The 18,422-nt window shown below is 39.4% G+C and overlaps 1 protein-coding gene across 4 annotated transcripts in view; it reads right to left on the reverse strand.

Moving 5' to 3' along the window:
- Positions 1-544: 544 nt before the first annotated feature.
- smchd1 (structural maintenance of chromosomes flexible hinge domain containing 1) overlaps positions 545-18,422 on the reverse strand; it is a 127,899-nt gene continuing 110,021 nt past the window's right edge. For all 4 annotated transcript variants that reach the window (XM_072570385.1, XM_072570384.1, XM_072570383.1 and 1 more), the window contains exons 43-48: positions 16,398-16,507; positions 14,188-14,258; positions 7,984-8,155; positions 2,746-2,904; positions 1,213-1,330; positions 545-1,079 (exon numbers count right to left, since the gene is read on the reverse strand). In XM_072570385.1, the coding sequence (XP_072426486.1) occupies positions 974-1,079; positions 1,213-1,330; positions 2,746-2,904; positions 7,984-8,155; positions 14,188-14,258; positions 16,398-16,507 (736 nt within the window). In that variant the 3' untranslated portion in view covers positions 545-973. The remainder of the gene's footprint in view (positions 1,080-1,212; positions 1,331-2,745; positions 2,905-7,983; positions 8,156-14,187; positions 14,259-16,397; positions 16,508-18,422) is intronic.

Below are 18,422 nucleotides of genomic sequence, written 5' to 3' on the forward strand. Positions count from 1 at the left end.
ATGGTTAGACTCTCAATTCCAGATATTCATTGAATTCAAATTCCACCATCTGCTGTGGTGAGATTTGAACCCATGTCCCCAGAACATTACCTGGGCTTCTGGGTTAACAGTTCAGTGATAACACCACTAATCTATTGCCTCCCCATCTGTATTAACTCAAGGGCAAGTTGTGAAACAGGTTCTGTTGCGGACAATCCAGTTCCTCTTCCAAGCTATTGAGGTCAAAGTCAGTCTCCAAGTAGATTTTCAGGGTATCCACTGGCTGCTTATCAACTGCCTAATGTAGATATTTCCCTCCCACATAGCCCCCTTTCACTTTTTCTTTTCTACCTTTTACCTCATTTTCCTTACAGCCTCTCTAATTACAATTCAAAATGCCAAATATATAGATGAAAATTAAACAAAAAGGATGGACACATTGCCTTAACCTTGAGGAAGTGAACTATTCAGCCAAATGATTAGCAAAGTAATGACACATATTTCAGGAAATTAGTGCTTCATAAAATACCGGTGCCATTTGGTTAAGAATAATTTTAAGGAAAATAACATTTAATTATAGTTTTTTTTTATTTCTTGCTCCGTGACCAACAAGTTCAGTAAACCTTTCAAAAAGCTTTTAAAAATAAAAAGTACAAAGTTGAATGTATAAAATTAAGCTTCTCAATTTAAATAACTACAAATGAACATATTATCTACCAACAGTGTTTATATATTTGCGACTGTTGAATAGACATCTCTGTAGCACATTCTTACACAGTTCAATTTTTCTCAGACTATATACATTTCTGCTTAATAGTAATTCTAGTTCTTCAGATTCTCATCTATGGAGATATATTACCCTATGTGAAGCTTAAGAAAATTCTTTTTGTAAAGCAAGAGTTTAGTAACCAAATTTCACAGAGGAAAATATACCCACAAAACATCTACATTTGTTCTAACTCTTCTGTCCAATGACAAAGAACTTCCATTTGTTCTAAGCCTTTCTTTTCCGTGACAAAGTACTTCCATTTGTGTCCATTCCAGATCCTGAAGGTGGCTGCTGTGATTTTTTCAAAGGTATTGAAACCCACTCTTCGGCACTGTTACAAAGGAAAGATAATAGTTTCATTACTCTATTGCTATTTCATTAGAAAATGAAACTACCAAAGATTTATTCATACCTAAAAGCAATAAATCGTTAGCATTTGTCAGAAAATGGCTTTGATAACATACCTATATGTTTTCTTCGCAATCTCTCTTCTCATTTTTTTGCTTGGAGCCTGTCCATCAGATAAATCTAACGCCAATGCTTTGGGACTGTTGTCAGAAGTTGCTCTTGTTGGAGTCATACCTGTAAACAGGTAAAACATAGCAATTAGTATAATTGTGATTTTTTTTTAAACCTGAAGAATAATACGAACTTTGTATTGGGTAATCTAAACTAGTTACAGAACTACATGTTCTTTTGTACTGTACTGAAAAAACAAACACGACCAGAGGGTCAGATTCATTCTTTTTAAAAAAAATTAATTCACAGAATGTGGGCATCGCTGGCTAGGCTGCCATTTATTGCCCACCTCAATTTGCCCAGATGGAGTTAAGAGTCAATGACGTTTTTGTAGGTCTGGAGTCAGAGAGACAAGGGAAGAATGGCAGTTTCCTTCTTAAAAGGACATTAGTGAATTAGATGTCATTTTTAAAGACAATCAACAATGGTTTAATGATAATTAAACTCTCAATTCCAGATTTCTACTAATTCAACTTCCATCATTTGCAATGGCAGGATTTAAACCCAGGTCCATAGAAGATTACCTGGGCCTTTGAATTAATAGTCTAGTGATAATACTACGAGGCTATCACCTGTATAATGGACTTCCAACATATTATTGCTTGCTAGCACTTAAACATAATCGAAGATATATGGAAATAGTATTTTTAGTTTGCAAAAACATTTCAAACCTAGTTATAACTTATTGTTTGGCAGACTTAGCCAGGGAATAATTAAACAACGATGACATTTCAATAAAATCTCAATCTTCAAGCAACATAATATTGGGTAAAACCATATAGCTGTGGGGCATCTTGCATGTGAATCAAGACATTTTCTTTCAGCTCGAATATACTTTATGTTGTAATGCACTGAAGGTGTAAGGTGTTCTGTACTGCTGGCAAAAATGACAATTGGATGAACAAGGGGATCAACAATCTATCTCTTTAAATAAAATGCATGGATTCAGAAAGGAAGAGGACTGATGCAAGAGGTTGGATGGAAGTGGGCAAATTACAGTCAAAACAGCAACAAAAACTAATAGAAATACTAAACTGAGCCAGAAAAAAAAACTCAAAGGTCAAATCTAAAAGTCTGAAACGTGGCAAACGTCTTACCACATGCAAGAATCATATCCATTAACTTAGAGTTCCTTTCCTCAGGTGCACAAATTGATTGGTTTTGCAATAATCAAGTACATCCTGTTGAAAAGCTTTACTATGAACTCCATATTTCTACAGCACTTTTGCTAGACAATTAATGCACACATCTAGCTCATTCCTGAAAAGTTACTGGAAAGAAAAGGGTTGATGTAGTTTGTTTAAAAAAAGTTTCAGAGTGATGTAAATCAGCCAACAATCTCCAGAAATTTGAAACTCATGGCGGATCATCTTCCTCTGAGCATGCTGATCAATTTGGACACGGTGTGCATTGAGTGTTCACAGTTATTTTTCCATGAAGGTTTGCATTATTGTGTGTTTAAGGCACTGATAACTTGCCTAGCTGTTGCTCTATTTGCTTGAGTTGGTTCTCTTGTTCATTAAGCTCTTTGTGCTTCAGGGTCATTTCTGGAGAACCAAGATATTTCAGCTGCAGATCCAGTTCCTGGTTGACGTTATTAAGCTTGATCAGAGCAGAGCGATATTGCTGGATAAGATCTACAAAAGAAATAAAGCTCCTAAAAATATGCAGTATACAAAGCACCATTTAAAAAGAAAAGATCCAGTACATTTCTGTTAGGTAAATTAACAAAATCAAACTGCAGTGGAAAAAAAGCTTCCAAGTTTGAAGTTTTAGAGTATCTTTCAGCAAAATGTATTTTTGCCTTACTTTTATTTGTACACATGCTGAGTTTCTGATCATGGCTGGATCACCAGGCACCCAAGTATTTACTTATAAAAATTAACAAAGCAGAAGACCAGTAAATACAGACCAGTCTCTCAGTAGGCAAAGTGGCACATGGCCAAAGTGTAAAAACTGGACACATGTTTATCCTGGTTTGAGGGGTTGACTATGGAATAGAACGATTCTCTATCATTGTAACACATCTCTTTTAAGGGAGAGGATAAAATCACCTGTAATATTTGGCAGGATTTATTTTCAAATTTTTAAGTATAGAGAATAATCACCATATTAATGTGTTATCCAAAGTAAAACTTTGAAGTTAAAGTGCCAGCAGTTAATTATTGCATTGCCCCGACTAGTTTTTAAATATTTCAAAGAATCAAGATCCCTGTGTTCAAAGTCTGGAGAAATGTTGAATCAGAATAAAAAGGAAATGAAAATTAATTAGATATTGTTCAAAACAACAAAATGCTCTCAGTAGAAACAGATCAAAAGACAGAGGTATTTTATGTTTACGAAAATGTCCACCATACTACTGGGACGGTCCATGTGGTGAATAGTGGGAGTCGACAAGCATGACGCTGGAAAAGTGCAGGTAAGGCAGCATCCACGGAGGAGAGTTGATATTTTGGGCATAAGCCCTTCATCAGGAATGGCCCTCACTTTCTCCTATGTAGTGAACAGGTGGCAGGTCTGATTGATGAGACTGTTGCTAAATACCGTCCAAACTGCAAACATGAGAACTTGACTTAAGCACCCTTAGGTTTGGATGGTGAAAATTAGACAAGATCACCACTGACCCCTGCTGGTGCATAACATATTCTTTCAGATAAATATACTTTTGCAACAGGAACTAAGTAAATCACATTCTGCATGGTTTATTTGTATAACGTGGCCAATTATTACTTTACCCAATGTAAAGAGTTTATACAGTAAAAGAGAAACTTTACAGGCCAGAAAGGTGATTGGTTTGATTGCTATTATTAATATCACAATCCAGAGTGGTGATGAGATCATTAAAATATCTGAGAAAATATTGATTTTAACAGATTTCCTCCTTGAGCATCTGTAACAATTCTCCAATGACACACCATCAAGTGTCTTTGTAAAATCTATATGTGCACTACATTACATAATAAAAAGTTATTTGTTTGAAAACTCTATTTATCAACTATGAGCTGCCTCTAACATCTTAATCTCCAAACGTTCAATCAAATCTGGTTATTTGGATTTTGGGAATCAGCTCAAAACTGATAAATGAATGAATGTTACTTGTCCAGGAATGTTGTAACCACAAACATCAGCAGCAAAATGCCCTGGCTAATTATTATCTTCACTGCATCCTAGTCCTCACTAAAGCGAGCCAACTTATCCTAAATGAAATTAGGAAGCCAGTATTATCAACTAAACTTCTGAACTTGAGGCAACAGATGCAGCCAAGGAGGGGTTCTAATGCAAGATGCAAATCTCTGGAATGGCATGATAGATACAATAGAAGTAGGAAGCTTAAACTCCTAGAGTCCTTTTCCTGTTGAAATGTCTAGAGTATAACCCTGTCACGGCCAACTTCCTATTCTGCCAGCCAAAGACAACACCTCATGACACCAGCTGTTACGCAAACACAGGCACTAAACAGCATAATTGCTCAAAAAATGAACTGCAGAGATGTATACATCACCCACATTTATCAATAACCGCTGAAACAATCACTGCCTTATTCAGTCTACCATTGCCATCAGCCAGGTCCCCAAACAACAGAGGAAGTAGAAGCAATGTCACAAGGAAAATGAAGACATCACCAAGGTGACCCTTCTCAGTCAGAACTTCAACGCCAACCTCTCACCCTCCAGCCACCAAGAGCTAGTGCACCATTTGCACTTTGTGAACTCATAAGTAGCTGAAGAAAAGGTCTTTGGTTTTTCTACCAGGGAGCATTGTGACAGTTTGGCAAAAATGACAGAGATGCAGGATATAACTGACCACAAGTATAAAGCTTTCACAAACTAGAAGCTTCAAGTCTCAAGAGTAAAGCATAAACCTAGCATAAAAACACAACAAAGATGATATGGTGGGTAGAAAGTGCTTGAGAGATCAACAACGTTTAGAAATGAACAATTGGGCATTGCTTCTTCAATATAGTCAAAATGAGCTATAGTTCAAGCAGCTGAGGGACCTATTCTGCCAAGATCCAAACATGGAAGACAGTTCAAACAAAGGGAGACATCAGGGCTCACTACAGAAAATACTTTGAAATAATCCTCAACTGAAACAATCCTCAGCTTGGATGTCTTCCAATTCCATTCCTTCATATGCCACCAAGCTCAGATTCAGTGTTGTCCCAGTTTGTAATGAAGGTGGTAAAAGCATTAAACCTCTGAAAATCACACTGCCTCTGGAACAGATGAATCCTAGCCCTAATTCTGAAACACAGTAGGAATGTACTCCAGCAATGGCTATACAACCTCATATCTCTCACCTAGGAGAGGAAATACATGCCAGGGGATTGCAGGGATGCTAGTTGTGATTTTATGCAAGAAGGGAGCAATCCATGTGCAGTAGCTACACACCAGTCTTCCTACTGTCTGCCTGGGGAAAACAAACATTGCAATATCCTCTTCAATCCCAAACTCAGAAGGTGAAGTGATCCTTCCAGAGTTGCAGATCGGTTTCATCAAGAGACAGCAGATATGGGTCTTCATTGGCTGGCAAAGTCAAAAGCTCAGGAAAGGCTCAAAGTCTTGTACATGGCCTTTTCAACCTCACAAAAGCCTGTAACAGTCAAACAAAAAGGCTTAAGAAAAATCTTCTTCAAACTCGCCCTCAAATTTGTCACCATTCTGTTTTACACCAGGATGACATGCTAGTCACACATTAATAGAACCACCATTAAACTTGTGAAGAATAGAATCAAACAAGGCTGTGTCATTGCACCAATACACTTCTTCATTTTTCTCACTTCAGCAAATTATCTACATTATCTACATGCTGGTAGAAAATGTACAGTTCGATAAATCACTCAACACAAGCTGCCATCAATCCAAAGCAAAAATCATCCCGACTTTAGTCAGAGCTTCAGTAAGCAGAAGATACTTGTCTGCACTCACCCAAATTGTGCTCCAGGTTACTGTTGTCATTATCATAGAGCTCTCTTTCATGTGAAAAAAGCTGCCTTTAATAGCACCTGGAAAACTAAAGTTCTCTTCCAATTGATTCCCACAACAAACATCACATCCAATGTGACATTGAGATCCAGGAAATATGGATATTTCCCTGTATCTTGACAAGTGTACTCCTGACAAAGGCAGTCAGGGATGAAGAACTTCATCTAAAATGTACTGACCCAACCTTCAGCAGACTAAGGAAGAGAAATTTAGGATAAAGGATCTCAAAACCCAAGACAGAGGGGATAGCTTATTGGGTATCAGTGAGGAGAAAGCATGCCCGAAGTGTCGATTCTCCTGCTCCTTGGGTGCTGCCTGACCTGCTGCGTTTTTCCAGCAACACATTTTCAGCTCTAGGTATCAGTGACCCTTATATTCCAATATGCTATGGAGAAGTGAACAATCTATAGCAGGCAAAGTACCTTTGCAAGATCCTCTAAATTCGGTGGGATGAAAGGCAGTCGAACAGCCACCAATATGCCCAGTATCAAAGCGTTATTCACCCAAAACCACTTCTGTTGGGCTACACATGTTTGTTGGTCTAAAATCCAACCACCCAAAGTAACAGCTCTACCTAGAGCAGTCATCATCACAAAGGACTCCAAAGAGGTCAACAGAACAACTTCAGAATGTCATCAAAGTTTCCAAGAGATCAAACAGCCGCACTCAACTCATGGCACTCCTGGTTTGTGGAACAAAGTGGAGGAGGTTTGTTCAGGTAGGCACTGAATAAATCTGAAGACTTTGTTGGGAACGGTCAGAGATAAAACTGAGATGTCAGAGGGCACACAGCTACCAAGGATCAATTACGTTTCTTGGGGATTTGAAGCACAAGAAAGATGACCGAAGAAAGATTATCTTCAACCAATAGAACAGAATAAGACACCTGTGCCCAGTCAACCAGGATCATAAACTAGTGTCACAAATTAGTTCAAATGAAAAATACTGTTTTTGAACATTATCCTTTTGCACTTGTTCTAAATATAATAAATTCTGTGAAGTACTGAAAACATTTTCTTTTACATAGAATGGCTCTTTTTACTACTTAGGACCAGTAAACTCATAGAATGGTTTTCTCAAACTTGGTCCACAATTGTAACTGAATCAGGTTCTGTATTTAAAGTTGAAGTGAATCCCAATATCTTCCAGGAGAAAATGAGTACTGCAGATGCTGGAGATCAGAGTCAAGAGTGTGGTGTTGGAGAAGTACAGCAGGTCAGGCAGCATCCGAAGAGCAGGAGAATCGATGTTTTGGGCAAAAGCCCTTCATCAGGAACAAGGCTTGAGAGTCAAGGGGGTGGAGAGATAAATGGGAGGGGGTTGGTGGGGAAGGTAGCTGAGAATGCAGTAGGTACCTTCCCCCCCACACCCCCATTTATCTCTCCAGCCCCTTGGCTCACAAGCCTCATTCCTGATGAAGGGCTTTTGCCTAAAATATCGACTCTCCTGCTCCGCGGATGCTGCTTAACCTGCTGTGCTTTTCCTGCACCACACTCTCAAAACATAATATCTTCCACTCATAAAATACAATCTCCAAGAAACGTTAACCTTGTTTCCCTCTCTAGACACTGTCTAGACCTGTTGAGCATCTCCAGCATGTTGTTTTTGTTTTAGATTTCCAGCATCTGCATTATATTGCTTTTGACAGTTACCCATTCATTTCCCATAATTACTCAAGTGAAAATCCTGACTTATTTACGAGAATAATATTCAATGCAATCTGAAACATACCAATTTGAGAATTCAGTGTATGATAAGCTTTTGGTAGAGGAGCTCCAAACACCAGTCCTCGAAGTTTATCAATTTGTGGAGCTTTGTTTTGAAGGCCTCCAAACTTCCCATTGCTTCGAATTCTGTCCCCATCTCTGGTCAGCAAGGTAGGGCAATGGGTGATTTTCACAACCTAAAAATGGTATATTAAAGTGAAATTAAGCAAAATTTCAGAATCACAGCTCACTTAAAAATGTAGAACAGTATTTCTAGCAAACTTCATTGAAAAATATCTACAACTTAATTCTTAAGCAATGATCAATTTTATTACATAGCCTACTGTATTACACAGCACATTTTCACATGCCATGCAAAGGTAATAACTAGGTCTCATGCACATTATGACTAGGTGCTGGAGTTGATCAGCTCCACTCTTTCACTGTCCCTTGGTCGATTACAACAAATATTTTTGATTTTTTTTAAAAGCATGCAACGACAGTAATTCAATTAAAACATGATTAAGTAGATCAAAAATCAAGGAACAAATTCATTACATTTGTTCTTAAGTGAAAGGAAGAGGAGTTCTATTACCTGATACGCTGAAAAGAAACAAAAATGCAACAAACACAATAAATATTTTGAAGGAATAACACACGCTTGGAATAAAAATGAAACAGATGTACTGTATTAGGACTTCTTTTGCAGCTGGTTTGCTAGTGCTGTTGGGAAAGAAGTTTAAACTAGTCCAGCAGTGGGTGGGGAGACTACACATTATATAGTAAAGGAACCAAAAACAGAGTTAGGCAAGCCTTGATTGCTTCTAATCCTCATCGTATTTATAAGTAAAACAGATGAGTTAAGAATGTGGAATAACACATGGAATGTGATATGGTTGTCATCACATATGGTTGTAGTTGAGGGAGAGGCAGGACTGGCAACTCAACATTAAGGTATAGGATCTTCAAGACAATTAAGCATGTGTGTAAAATAGGAGATGGTTTTGCATTATTAATTAAGGAGTCAATTACCGCAGTAAGGAGAGATGATATCTTGGAAGGGTCACCAATGAGACTTTGTGGTTTGGGTTTGAAAATAAGAGGTCAGTCACATTGCTGGGAAAGTATTACAGGTCCCCAAACAATCAACAGGTAAGAGCTGCAGAGATAGGTAATTGGCTGAGGTATGAGATTAGAATATTAGGAATTATGCAATGCTGGACCTAATTTTGGGGAACAAAGGAAACACAAGGTGTTTGAGGTGGTAGTAAGGCAGCATTTTAGTGATAACGACCACACACAGTACAACCAATTTTATTATGGGAAAGGAAAAATGATGCTCTGCAAAAATCAGGGTTTTCAATTGGGAAAAGGCAGGATCTGGCCAAAAACGACTGGGAACAGCTACTTCGAGGTAAATGAACAGCAAAAAAGAGTAGGCAGGGGGGTAGGAGTGTTCAAAAAGAAAATGGGGAAAGCACGTGACCAACATGTTCAATTAGGGTGTCATATAGGAGCAACAAGCTCAGAGAACCCTGGATGTCTAGGAATATTCAGGACTGCATGGGGGGGGTGGCGGCGGGGAGGAGAGTGGGGGGGGGGGGGGGGGGGGAGAAAGAGAGTGGGGGGGGTGGGTGGGGGGGAAACGCGAGAGAGCGCAAGACCGTTAGTAGCTGCAAAGGAAGCAAATCAATAGAGGCTCTACTTGAGTATATAAAGTGCAGGAAGAAACTTAAAGCCATTAGGAGATCGAAAAAGAGGTATGAATAAACACTGGTGACAAAATCAGGGAGAATCCCAAGACATCCTGTTAATACATTAAAGGGAAAGAGTATAACCAGGGAACTAATACAATTCATTACAAAGGGAGCATTGTGTGTGTGGAAGGAGGGGGTAAAGTGTGAACTTCACTTCAGTCTTCACTCAGGAGGAGAATGATGATGATGATGTAGGTACAGAATTTGAAGACTGGGACAGAGGTTCTTGATTACATTGACATAGGGAGTAAGGCAGCATTGGAGGCTTGAACAGGCTTAAAAGTGGAATCCCCAATTCCAGATAAGTTAGATTCCAATCTGCTATGGGGGAGGGCGTCAAGGGAGGAAATTGGGGGTTTTCACCCAAATTTTTAATTCCTCTTTGGGGGAGATACCAGAGGACTGCAGTATAGCTAATATAGTTTTACACTTAAAGAGGGATGACAGGGATAAACAGAGAATTATAGACCAGTGAGCCACACAACAGTGGGAGGGAAACTACTGGAAAAAATTCCAAATCAGCACAGTTTGATCAAGGATAGTCAGCAAGGCTTTGAAGAGGGACTCCTTGCCTAACAAATTTGATAGATTTGATAGATTTTTGATAACAAATTTGATAGATGTTTTTTTGAGGTGTGTGTAGATGAGGGCAGTGCATTTGATAGACTGTGTTTTTCTGACAAGGTCCCACTTTGGAGACTGATCAAGGTAAAAACATACAGAATTCAGAACAACTTGGCAAGATGAATCCAAAACTGACTTAGTGGCAGGAGACAGAGGGTGATGGCGGAAGGCTATTTGAGAGATCAGAAGCCAATGTCCAATGAAGGACTACAGATTCCCATGATTAGATGAGAATGTGGAAGGGGAGAGGGTTGCTTATCCACAGATCCCTGAAACCAGTAAGACACTGGTTAATAAAGGTGGCATAAGGGACACTTGATTTCGACTTTGCAGGACTTTGGATTGGACACAGTTGAAGAACTCTCCGCAGTTCTGGTTGCCACAATATAGGAAGCACGCAGTTTCACTAGAGGGGGCAAAGAGGAAATTAACCAGGCTGCTGCCAAGATTGAAATACTTTAGCTATGAAGAGAGGCTGGATAGTGTCAGCTTATTTTCTTCAGAGCAGAAAAGTCTGAGGCTGAACTGAGGTGCATAAGATTAAGAGGGGCATGGATAGAATGCACAGGAAATAGCCGTTCCCCTTAGCTCAAGGACTAATAAAAAGGCAAGTACAATTCTAAGGTGAAGGGCAGGAGGTTCAGAGGGGATTTGAGAAAACATTTTTCTCCATAGGGTACACTTTTTATGGGGTGGTAGAAATGGGAAACCTCAACTTTTAAAAAAGTACATGGATGAGTACTTAAAATGTCATAACATCCAAGGCTATAGGCAAAGCGCTAGAAAGTGAGAATGAGTGTAGACAGGTTGGTGCAGAGCCGATGGGCCTTTTCTGCATTATATAACTGAGATGTTTGATAACGTGTCACGCTGGGGCGGCACAGGGGCTCAGTGGTTGCCTCACAGACCTGTGTTCAATTCCAGCCTCGGATAACTATCCGTGTGGAGTTTGCAAGTTCTCCCACTGTCTGCATGGATTTCCTCTGGGTGCTCCAGTTTCCTCCCACTGTCCAAAGATGTGCAGTTTAGGTGAATTGGCCATGCTAAATTGCCCATAGTGTTCAGGGATGAGTAGGCTAGGTGCATTAGCCAAGGGAAATGTAGAGCAATAGGGTAGGGGAATGGGTCTGGGTGGGATACTCTTTGGAGAGCTGGAGTGGACTTGTTGGGCCAAATGGCCTGTTTCCACACTGTAGGGATTCTATGAAATTTTGTGAAATAAAAGTTCACTGTGCAAAAAAGGAGACAATAATGCAGGGCTAACATATTAGAAGATAGAAAATTGGCTGGCTGGTAGAAAACAGCATAAACATGATCAGAAATTAAAATAACTAATCACAAATTGGTTTTTCTCCAATTATAAGGATGTGTCAAATGGAGTGCTATAGTGACAAGATTTGGGGCCCTTTTCAATTTATAACAATAACTTCAATGAGGGGAGTGAAGGCATGGTAGCCAATTTTGCAGTTGCTTCAAAGATAGGTAGAAAAATATGGCGTAAACAGGAAATAAGGAGATTGCAGACATATACATAGACTGTTGTAGTTCTGTTCGCCGAGCTGGGAATTTGTGTTGCAGACGTTTCGTCCCCTGTCTAGGTGACATCCTCAGTGCTTGGGAGCCTCCTGTGAAGCGCTTCTATGATCTTTCCTCCAGCATTTGTAGGGGTTTGAATCTTTCGCTTCCGGTTGTCAGTTCCAGCTGTCCGCTGCAGTGGTCGGTATATTGGGTCCAGGTCAATGTGCTTATTGATTGAATCTGTGGATGAGTGCCATGCCTCAAGGGGTTCCCTGGCTGTTCTCTGTTTGGCTTGTCCTATAATAGTAGTGTTATCCCAGTCGAATTCAACTGGGACAACACTACTATTATAGGACAAGCCAAACAGAGAACAGCCAGGGAACCCCTTGAGGCATGGCACTCATCCACAGATTCAATCAATAAGCACATCGACCTGGACCCAATATACCGACCATTGCAGCGGACAGCTGGAACTGACAACCGGAAGCGAAAGATTCAAACCACTACAAATGCCGGAGGAAAGATCACAGAAGCGCTTCACAGGAGGCTCCCAAGCACTGAGGATGTTACCTAGACAGGGAACGAAACGTCTGCAACACAAATTCCCAGCTCGGCAAACAGAACCACAACAACAAGTATCCGAGCTACAAATCTTCTCTCAAACTTTGGGCAAAAAATCTGACATATGAAATACAGTGGAACCTCAATTATCCAGAATTCGATAATCCAAACGTCGAATTATCCAACAAGATTGCAAGGTGCTTGGCTAAACTACATTATCCGGAATTTGATTAACCAAACTAACTACTTCCCGCCTGTGTCTTTTGGATAATCGAGGATCCTCTGTATTATGTGAAGTTGTTCACTTTGGAAGGAGAAATGCAAAAGTGAGTATAATTTCAGACAAGTTGAGAAAACTCCAAGGTGCAGAGGCACCTAGGCATTATACAGTGAATTAAAATTAGTATGCAATTACACCAAGTGATTAAGGTGGTCGAATGAAATGTTATCTGCATTGCAAGACTAATTTAATATAAAAATAAGGATGCTATGCGTCATTTATACAGGGCACTTGGTGAGACCACATCCCATATATTGTGTGTAATTTTGTTCTCCACATTAAAGAAAAGATGCAAATGCACTGAAGGCAATTCATAATATGTATCGAAGAACATCCTGGATTAATCAAGTTGTCTTATAAAAATAGGTTTTGCAGACTGATTTATTTCCACTGGAGTTAAGAGAAAAGAGGGGTCACTTGATTGAATTATATAACATCCTGAACAGTATTAACAAGGCGGCTGTGGAAAGAATATTTCTTTTTTTGGTTAAATCCAGAATTAGGAGAAGCCATTTAAAAACTGGCAGTTGCCTTTCAGGACTTTAGAACTCGATACTTCACAAGCCTTTGAAGCTAGGATCACTGGATATTTTTAGGATGAAGGTAGTTAGGTTTTTGTTAGGCAAGGGGCTCCAAGTAGAGATAGATGGGAATGTGGAGTTCACAACTCAAACAAATCAGTCATTACCCTACTGAATGGCAGAGGGATTTTGAGGGGCTGAATGGCCTACATTCGCTTCCAATTCATATATGTTTGTATGTATACAAAAAAACATAGGAAATAAAGCTAAAAATATGGTGGGGGAGGTCTGTTCAGAACGAACAAGAACGAAAGAATGAAAAGGCAATTGCCGTTTATAGCTCCTAGAGACCTCAAATTGCAGGAATAACTCAAGTCCTAACTGGTCAGCTGCTTTTTCTTGACATGACAATTTTACAGATCTTGCGAGGTCTCAACAAACAGTGGTTGTTCCAAACTGCTTTTGCACCATTCACTAACTTTTAAAAAGAGGGACGCAGAGAAGAACTATCAATATCCTTGCTGTTATCCGCCAGTTTTGCTTTTTGCTGCTCAAAGGCAGCTATTGTTACACAGTTTCTTTGCAGATTCTGATGCCAATATCATTAAGCAATTTGGAATTGAGCAGTTGTAGGCAACCTTTCATCTCTCAATATATGAAGTTATCACACAAGTGTGAATTAATAGGAGACAAGGATCGTAGTTTCCTGATGTGTCAACAAGTTTCAGTGACTCTGGATAAAAACGTTAATTTTGAAACAGCCAGTTGTGTATTCTGTATGGGCTCCCTAGACTTGGCTCGATCTGTGGACAGGTGATCATCGCAAAATTTAATATTTGTCCTTTTTAAAACCATTTATCTTTTCCATGAAAGGTCTCAGGTATAATAATCAGAAGATGGACATTGATAGTCTTTTTCTTTAAACTAGAATTATAAAAATAGAGAATAATCAAAAAACAAGAATGTACCTCTTTTCTATACTGATTGGCAGCCTTTAAGTCATCTAGAATAATTGTATCTCCAAGAAGCATTCCAAACACTGAAATATAAAAATTCCATTCTAAGAAAATACTCTTGCCCACAAATTAAAAAGCTTACATGCTACATAATTCAATATAACAAATTTACAGGTTAAACTGGAAAGGTGGGTTTTCCCATGGTATGATCACTATTAAAAAATGCATTGCAACAACTTTTCAAAACCTGATCCTCTTATAAAATCTCATTATATGTTGACTAACGTCCTCCACAGTAAGAAAGTTGTTAGTAGCTTCTTGTTCAAAAGTAACATTAGAAACATTTGTCTCTTAAATTAAGTCCTTAAGAGTCTACTCAATTTCTCAGTCTGAAAATCAACCTTGGAAAATGCAGTTTATTATAACCAGCTTTGATTATCTTATATACAGGACACAAATTTCTACTTGCAAAATTCCATGTGTCTACATATGGTGACAAAGATCTGTGCACTCTGAGGTTTACCAAATATAACATTCAGATATAATGAAAGGAGGTTGAGAAAAACTATTTCAATGAAAGTGATCTGTCAGAAACAATGTACAATACACTAAAACAGATTACTAATTATCACCTTTATAAACAATATCAAAGGACATTAGAAAGATTGCAACACAGCTCATTTACACTTGCTAAAAGCCACAGATGTTCATATCCAGGGAGCCTGAAGGGTGTAGGGTGAATAGGCAGGGGGAACTGTCGGGCTAAGTCAACAGGGTAGATAGATGATGGTGCTGCAGGATGGATGAATTTAGTTATCATGCATCACGGTACAAGAGGCCATTCAAGTGGAGTTGTGAGAAGGAATACAGTTGTAGAGGTGGACAGCACAGCATGGGGATCGAAATTCGCAGCAAAGAGCACAAGTCCATGTGTCTGAGTTGCGTGTCAGGGTTCAGGACACCTGCTCAGAACTGGACAGTAACTATAGTAGTAGGGAGTGAATTAGCCATTTAGTTTAAGGAATAGGTCAATAGAGATGTAATGGCAGACAGTTAAGGAGGCATTTCAGAAGACAGAGATAGATTCCCACGATCCATATTTAACCAGAAAGGTTAAAGATAACATCAAACTAAAAGAAAAACAGAATTGTGAAAAGACAGTTGTAAGGTTAGAAGACTGGGTAGAAAATAAAAAAAAGCAAAGAAGAATGACCAAATTTGTCTTGCAAACGTTTCGTCCCCTGTCTAGGTGACATCCTCAGTGCTTGGGAGCCTCCTGTGAAGCGCTTCTGTGCTGTTTCCTCCAGCATTTATAGTGGCCTGTCTCTGCCGCTTCCAGTTGTCAGTTCCAGCTGTCCGCTGTAGTGGCCGGTATATTGGGTCCAGGTCGATGTGTTTGTTGATATCAGGGGACGAAACGTTTGCAAGATAAATTCCCAGCTCGGCGAACAGAACCACAACAACGAGCACCCGAGCTACAAATCTTCTCCCAAACTTTGAAAAATGACCAAAAATTAAAGACCTTAAATTTAGAGAGCAAGAAATGGTTAGCCAGAAATATAAAAACAAATAGAGAGTCATAGAGATGTACAGCATGGAAACAGACACTTTGGTCCAACCTGTCCATGCCGACCAGATATCCCAACCCAATCTAGTCCCACCTGCCAGAGTTTCTAGAAATATTTGAAGGAAATCAGGCTAGACAATAACAGAAAATAGGGAAACATCTGATGCACTGACCAGCTTTCATTACAAGAGAGAAAAGTAACATCCTAGAAGCAGGAATAAATCAGGAAATGCAAAGGAGGGAGGTACTTGGGGAAATCAGAATCACCAGAGAAGTGTCACTGAGTAGAATGTTGCAGTAAAATCTTGGAATATTTTTCAGGGGGAGGAAGAATGATTCTTGTTAAACAAGTAGGTGAAAAGGTTATCATGGGCAGGCAGGAACACATGAAGTCCCAGGCAGACCAGCCGTTATCTTATTGAGCAGGCAAAGGAGGTTTGAGTGACTGAATGTCCGAGTACTGCTCCTAATTTACACTTGGAAGTTTGCAGCACCCTTTTTAATATAGTAGGAATTATTGTTTAGAAATTTGACCTGATAAGTTAATAATTAAAAATTCTCTCTATTTTCAAAGTTCGAGCTCTGTATCACCAAGAAACGATTTTAACAAATACATTCTTTATCGTTTTAGACATGGTTATGATCAAGACTTTACCTGTGTGACACTGCTCCACATTTTCAGAAAAAATAAGCAGTTCCCGGACAAATATTGGATTCCCCTCAGGCTTGAAATGACATTTTCCATTTCGCATGTGAGGTAAAGGCCTATAATTTAAAACAGATCATGAGCCCCTTGATCTCTAAACAAAATTTAGAAAACATTCACAAAGGTCATATTCAAAATCAATTTAAAAAACCTTGATGCACACAGTGTTTCTTTTCACATTTCTTCTCATGGTAGGAGCTAATGCTGGCTTATATTGGCTCTGAGAATTTTTAAATACTGTACCTTGTCTTCAAGCATTTATAACTCCTTTAATATTGCCAACCATATTGGAAAGTATGCATATTGAATTACATAGAAAATACATTGTACAAAAACAGATCATTCAGCCTAACCAGTCATAGCTGACATTTGTGTTCCTCTTTTATTCTCCTTCAGTCCTTCGTGTCCTAAATATCAGCACAACCTCTATTCCCTTTCCACAGGCTTGTTTGAGGGGAGGGTAAATATTATTCACCTCAAACTCCTCGTTCATGACAGCAATTTGTACACTTCCACCACTCTCTAGGTCTCTTGTGAACTTTGCATTTAGTTTCTTTTACAATTCGGTTAATTGATCAGAACTGGCTAAGTGGCAGGACGGATGATGGTCGAGGGATGATTGTGAGACTGGAAGCCTGTATCCAATGGAGGTCCATGGGAATCAGTATTGGGAGCTTTATTGCCTATATACGATTTAGACTTCAATGTCAGAAAGTTGGTCAGTAAGTTCATAGATGAGAGAGATTGGTGGGGTGGTAAATAGTGAGGAGGACTGCCTTCGATTACAGTAGGATATAGATGGACTGATCAGTAGCAAATGGAATTAGATTCAGATAAGCACAAGATGATGGATTTAGCAAGTGAAACAAAGTGAAGGAATACATGATGAATGCATTCCCCATCCTTAACCCTATCACTGGACGCTAAGAAACAGGGAGGATCACAGGGACCTTGGTGTGAGTGACTACTAGTTCCTTAGGGTAGTGGGACAGTTGGATAATTGTTTTTATTAGTTGAGGCAGAGTGTTTGTGCTGGAACTGTACATGACATTGGCTAGACCACAGATTGCATGCAGTTCTGGAATTCACACTTTAGGATGTGAATGCTGTTTGACCTTCTATGCTTTTCCAGTGCCACACCTTTTGACGCTGATCTTCAGCAACTACAGTTCTCACTTTGTTTTGATGTTTGTTTCAGTTCTCCTCAGTACAGACTAACTACCCCAAACTTGGGTTAATAAGTGGCAAGTAACATCTGCAGTTTGCCAAGTGCTGCACATAACCATCTCTATTAAGATGAAATCTGAACACTGCCCCGTGGCATTCAATGGTATTACCATTGCTGAATTCCCACCACTGAGAAGAATCATCACTGGGGAGGGCTGGTAAATACCTTTGTTTAGATCAAAGTGGTGATGGAAAAGCACAGCAGGTCAGGCAGCATCCGAGGAGCAGGAAAATCGACGTTTTGGGCAAAAGCCCTTCATCAGGAATGGAAATACCTTGGCTACACAAGGAAGTCAGAAACTCAGAATTCTGTGCCAACTAGCTCACCTTCTGACTCCCAAAAGCCTTCTACTACTTACAAGGTAGAAGTCAGGCTTGTGATGGAACATTCACCATTTGCTTGGATGAATTCAGCTCCACAAAAATAACAAAAATAAACTTGACACCAACCAAACAAGGAAGCCTTCTTGATTAGCATTCCATCCACTACTATTCAATCTTTTCCACCAAAGGAAAACAGCAATGCCCAACAGTCACAAAATACACTGCAACTTGCCAAGTCTTCTGCGGCAGCATTTTCTAAAGCCTCAGAGTCCAGTTCTTAAACAATCAAACACAGCAGATGCATGAGAGTAGAACTATCTTCAAGTTCCCTTCTAAGGAGTACATTCCTGACTTGGAACTGTATTGCTGACTGGCATTGGGCCAAACTCCTGCAGCTCCCTTCTGAGCAGTACCACACTACAT

Source organism: Chiloscyllium punctatum, chromosome 5 (genome assembly GCF_047496795.1).
Source record: "Chiloscyllium punctatum isolate Juve2018m chromosome 5, sChiPun1.3, whole genome shotgun sequence".
Classification (NCBI taxonomy): domain Eukaryota; kingdom Metazoa; phylum Chordata; class Chondrichthyes; order Orectolobiformes; family Hemiscylliidae; genus Chiloscyllium; species Chiloscyllium punctatum.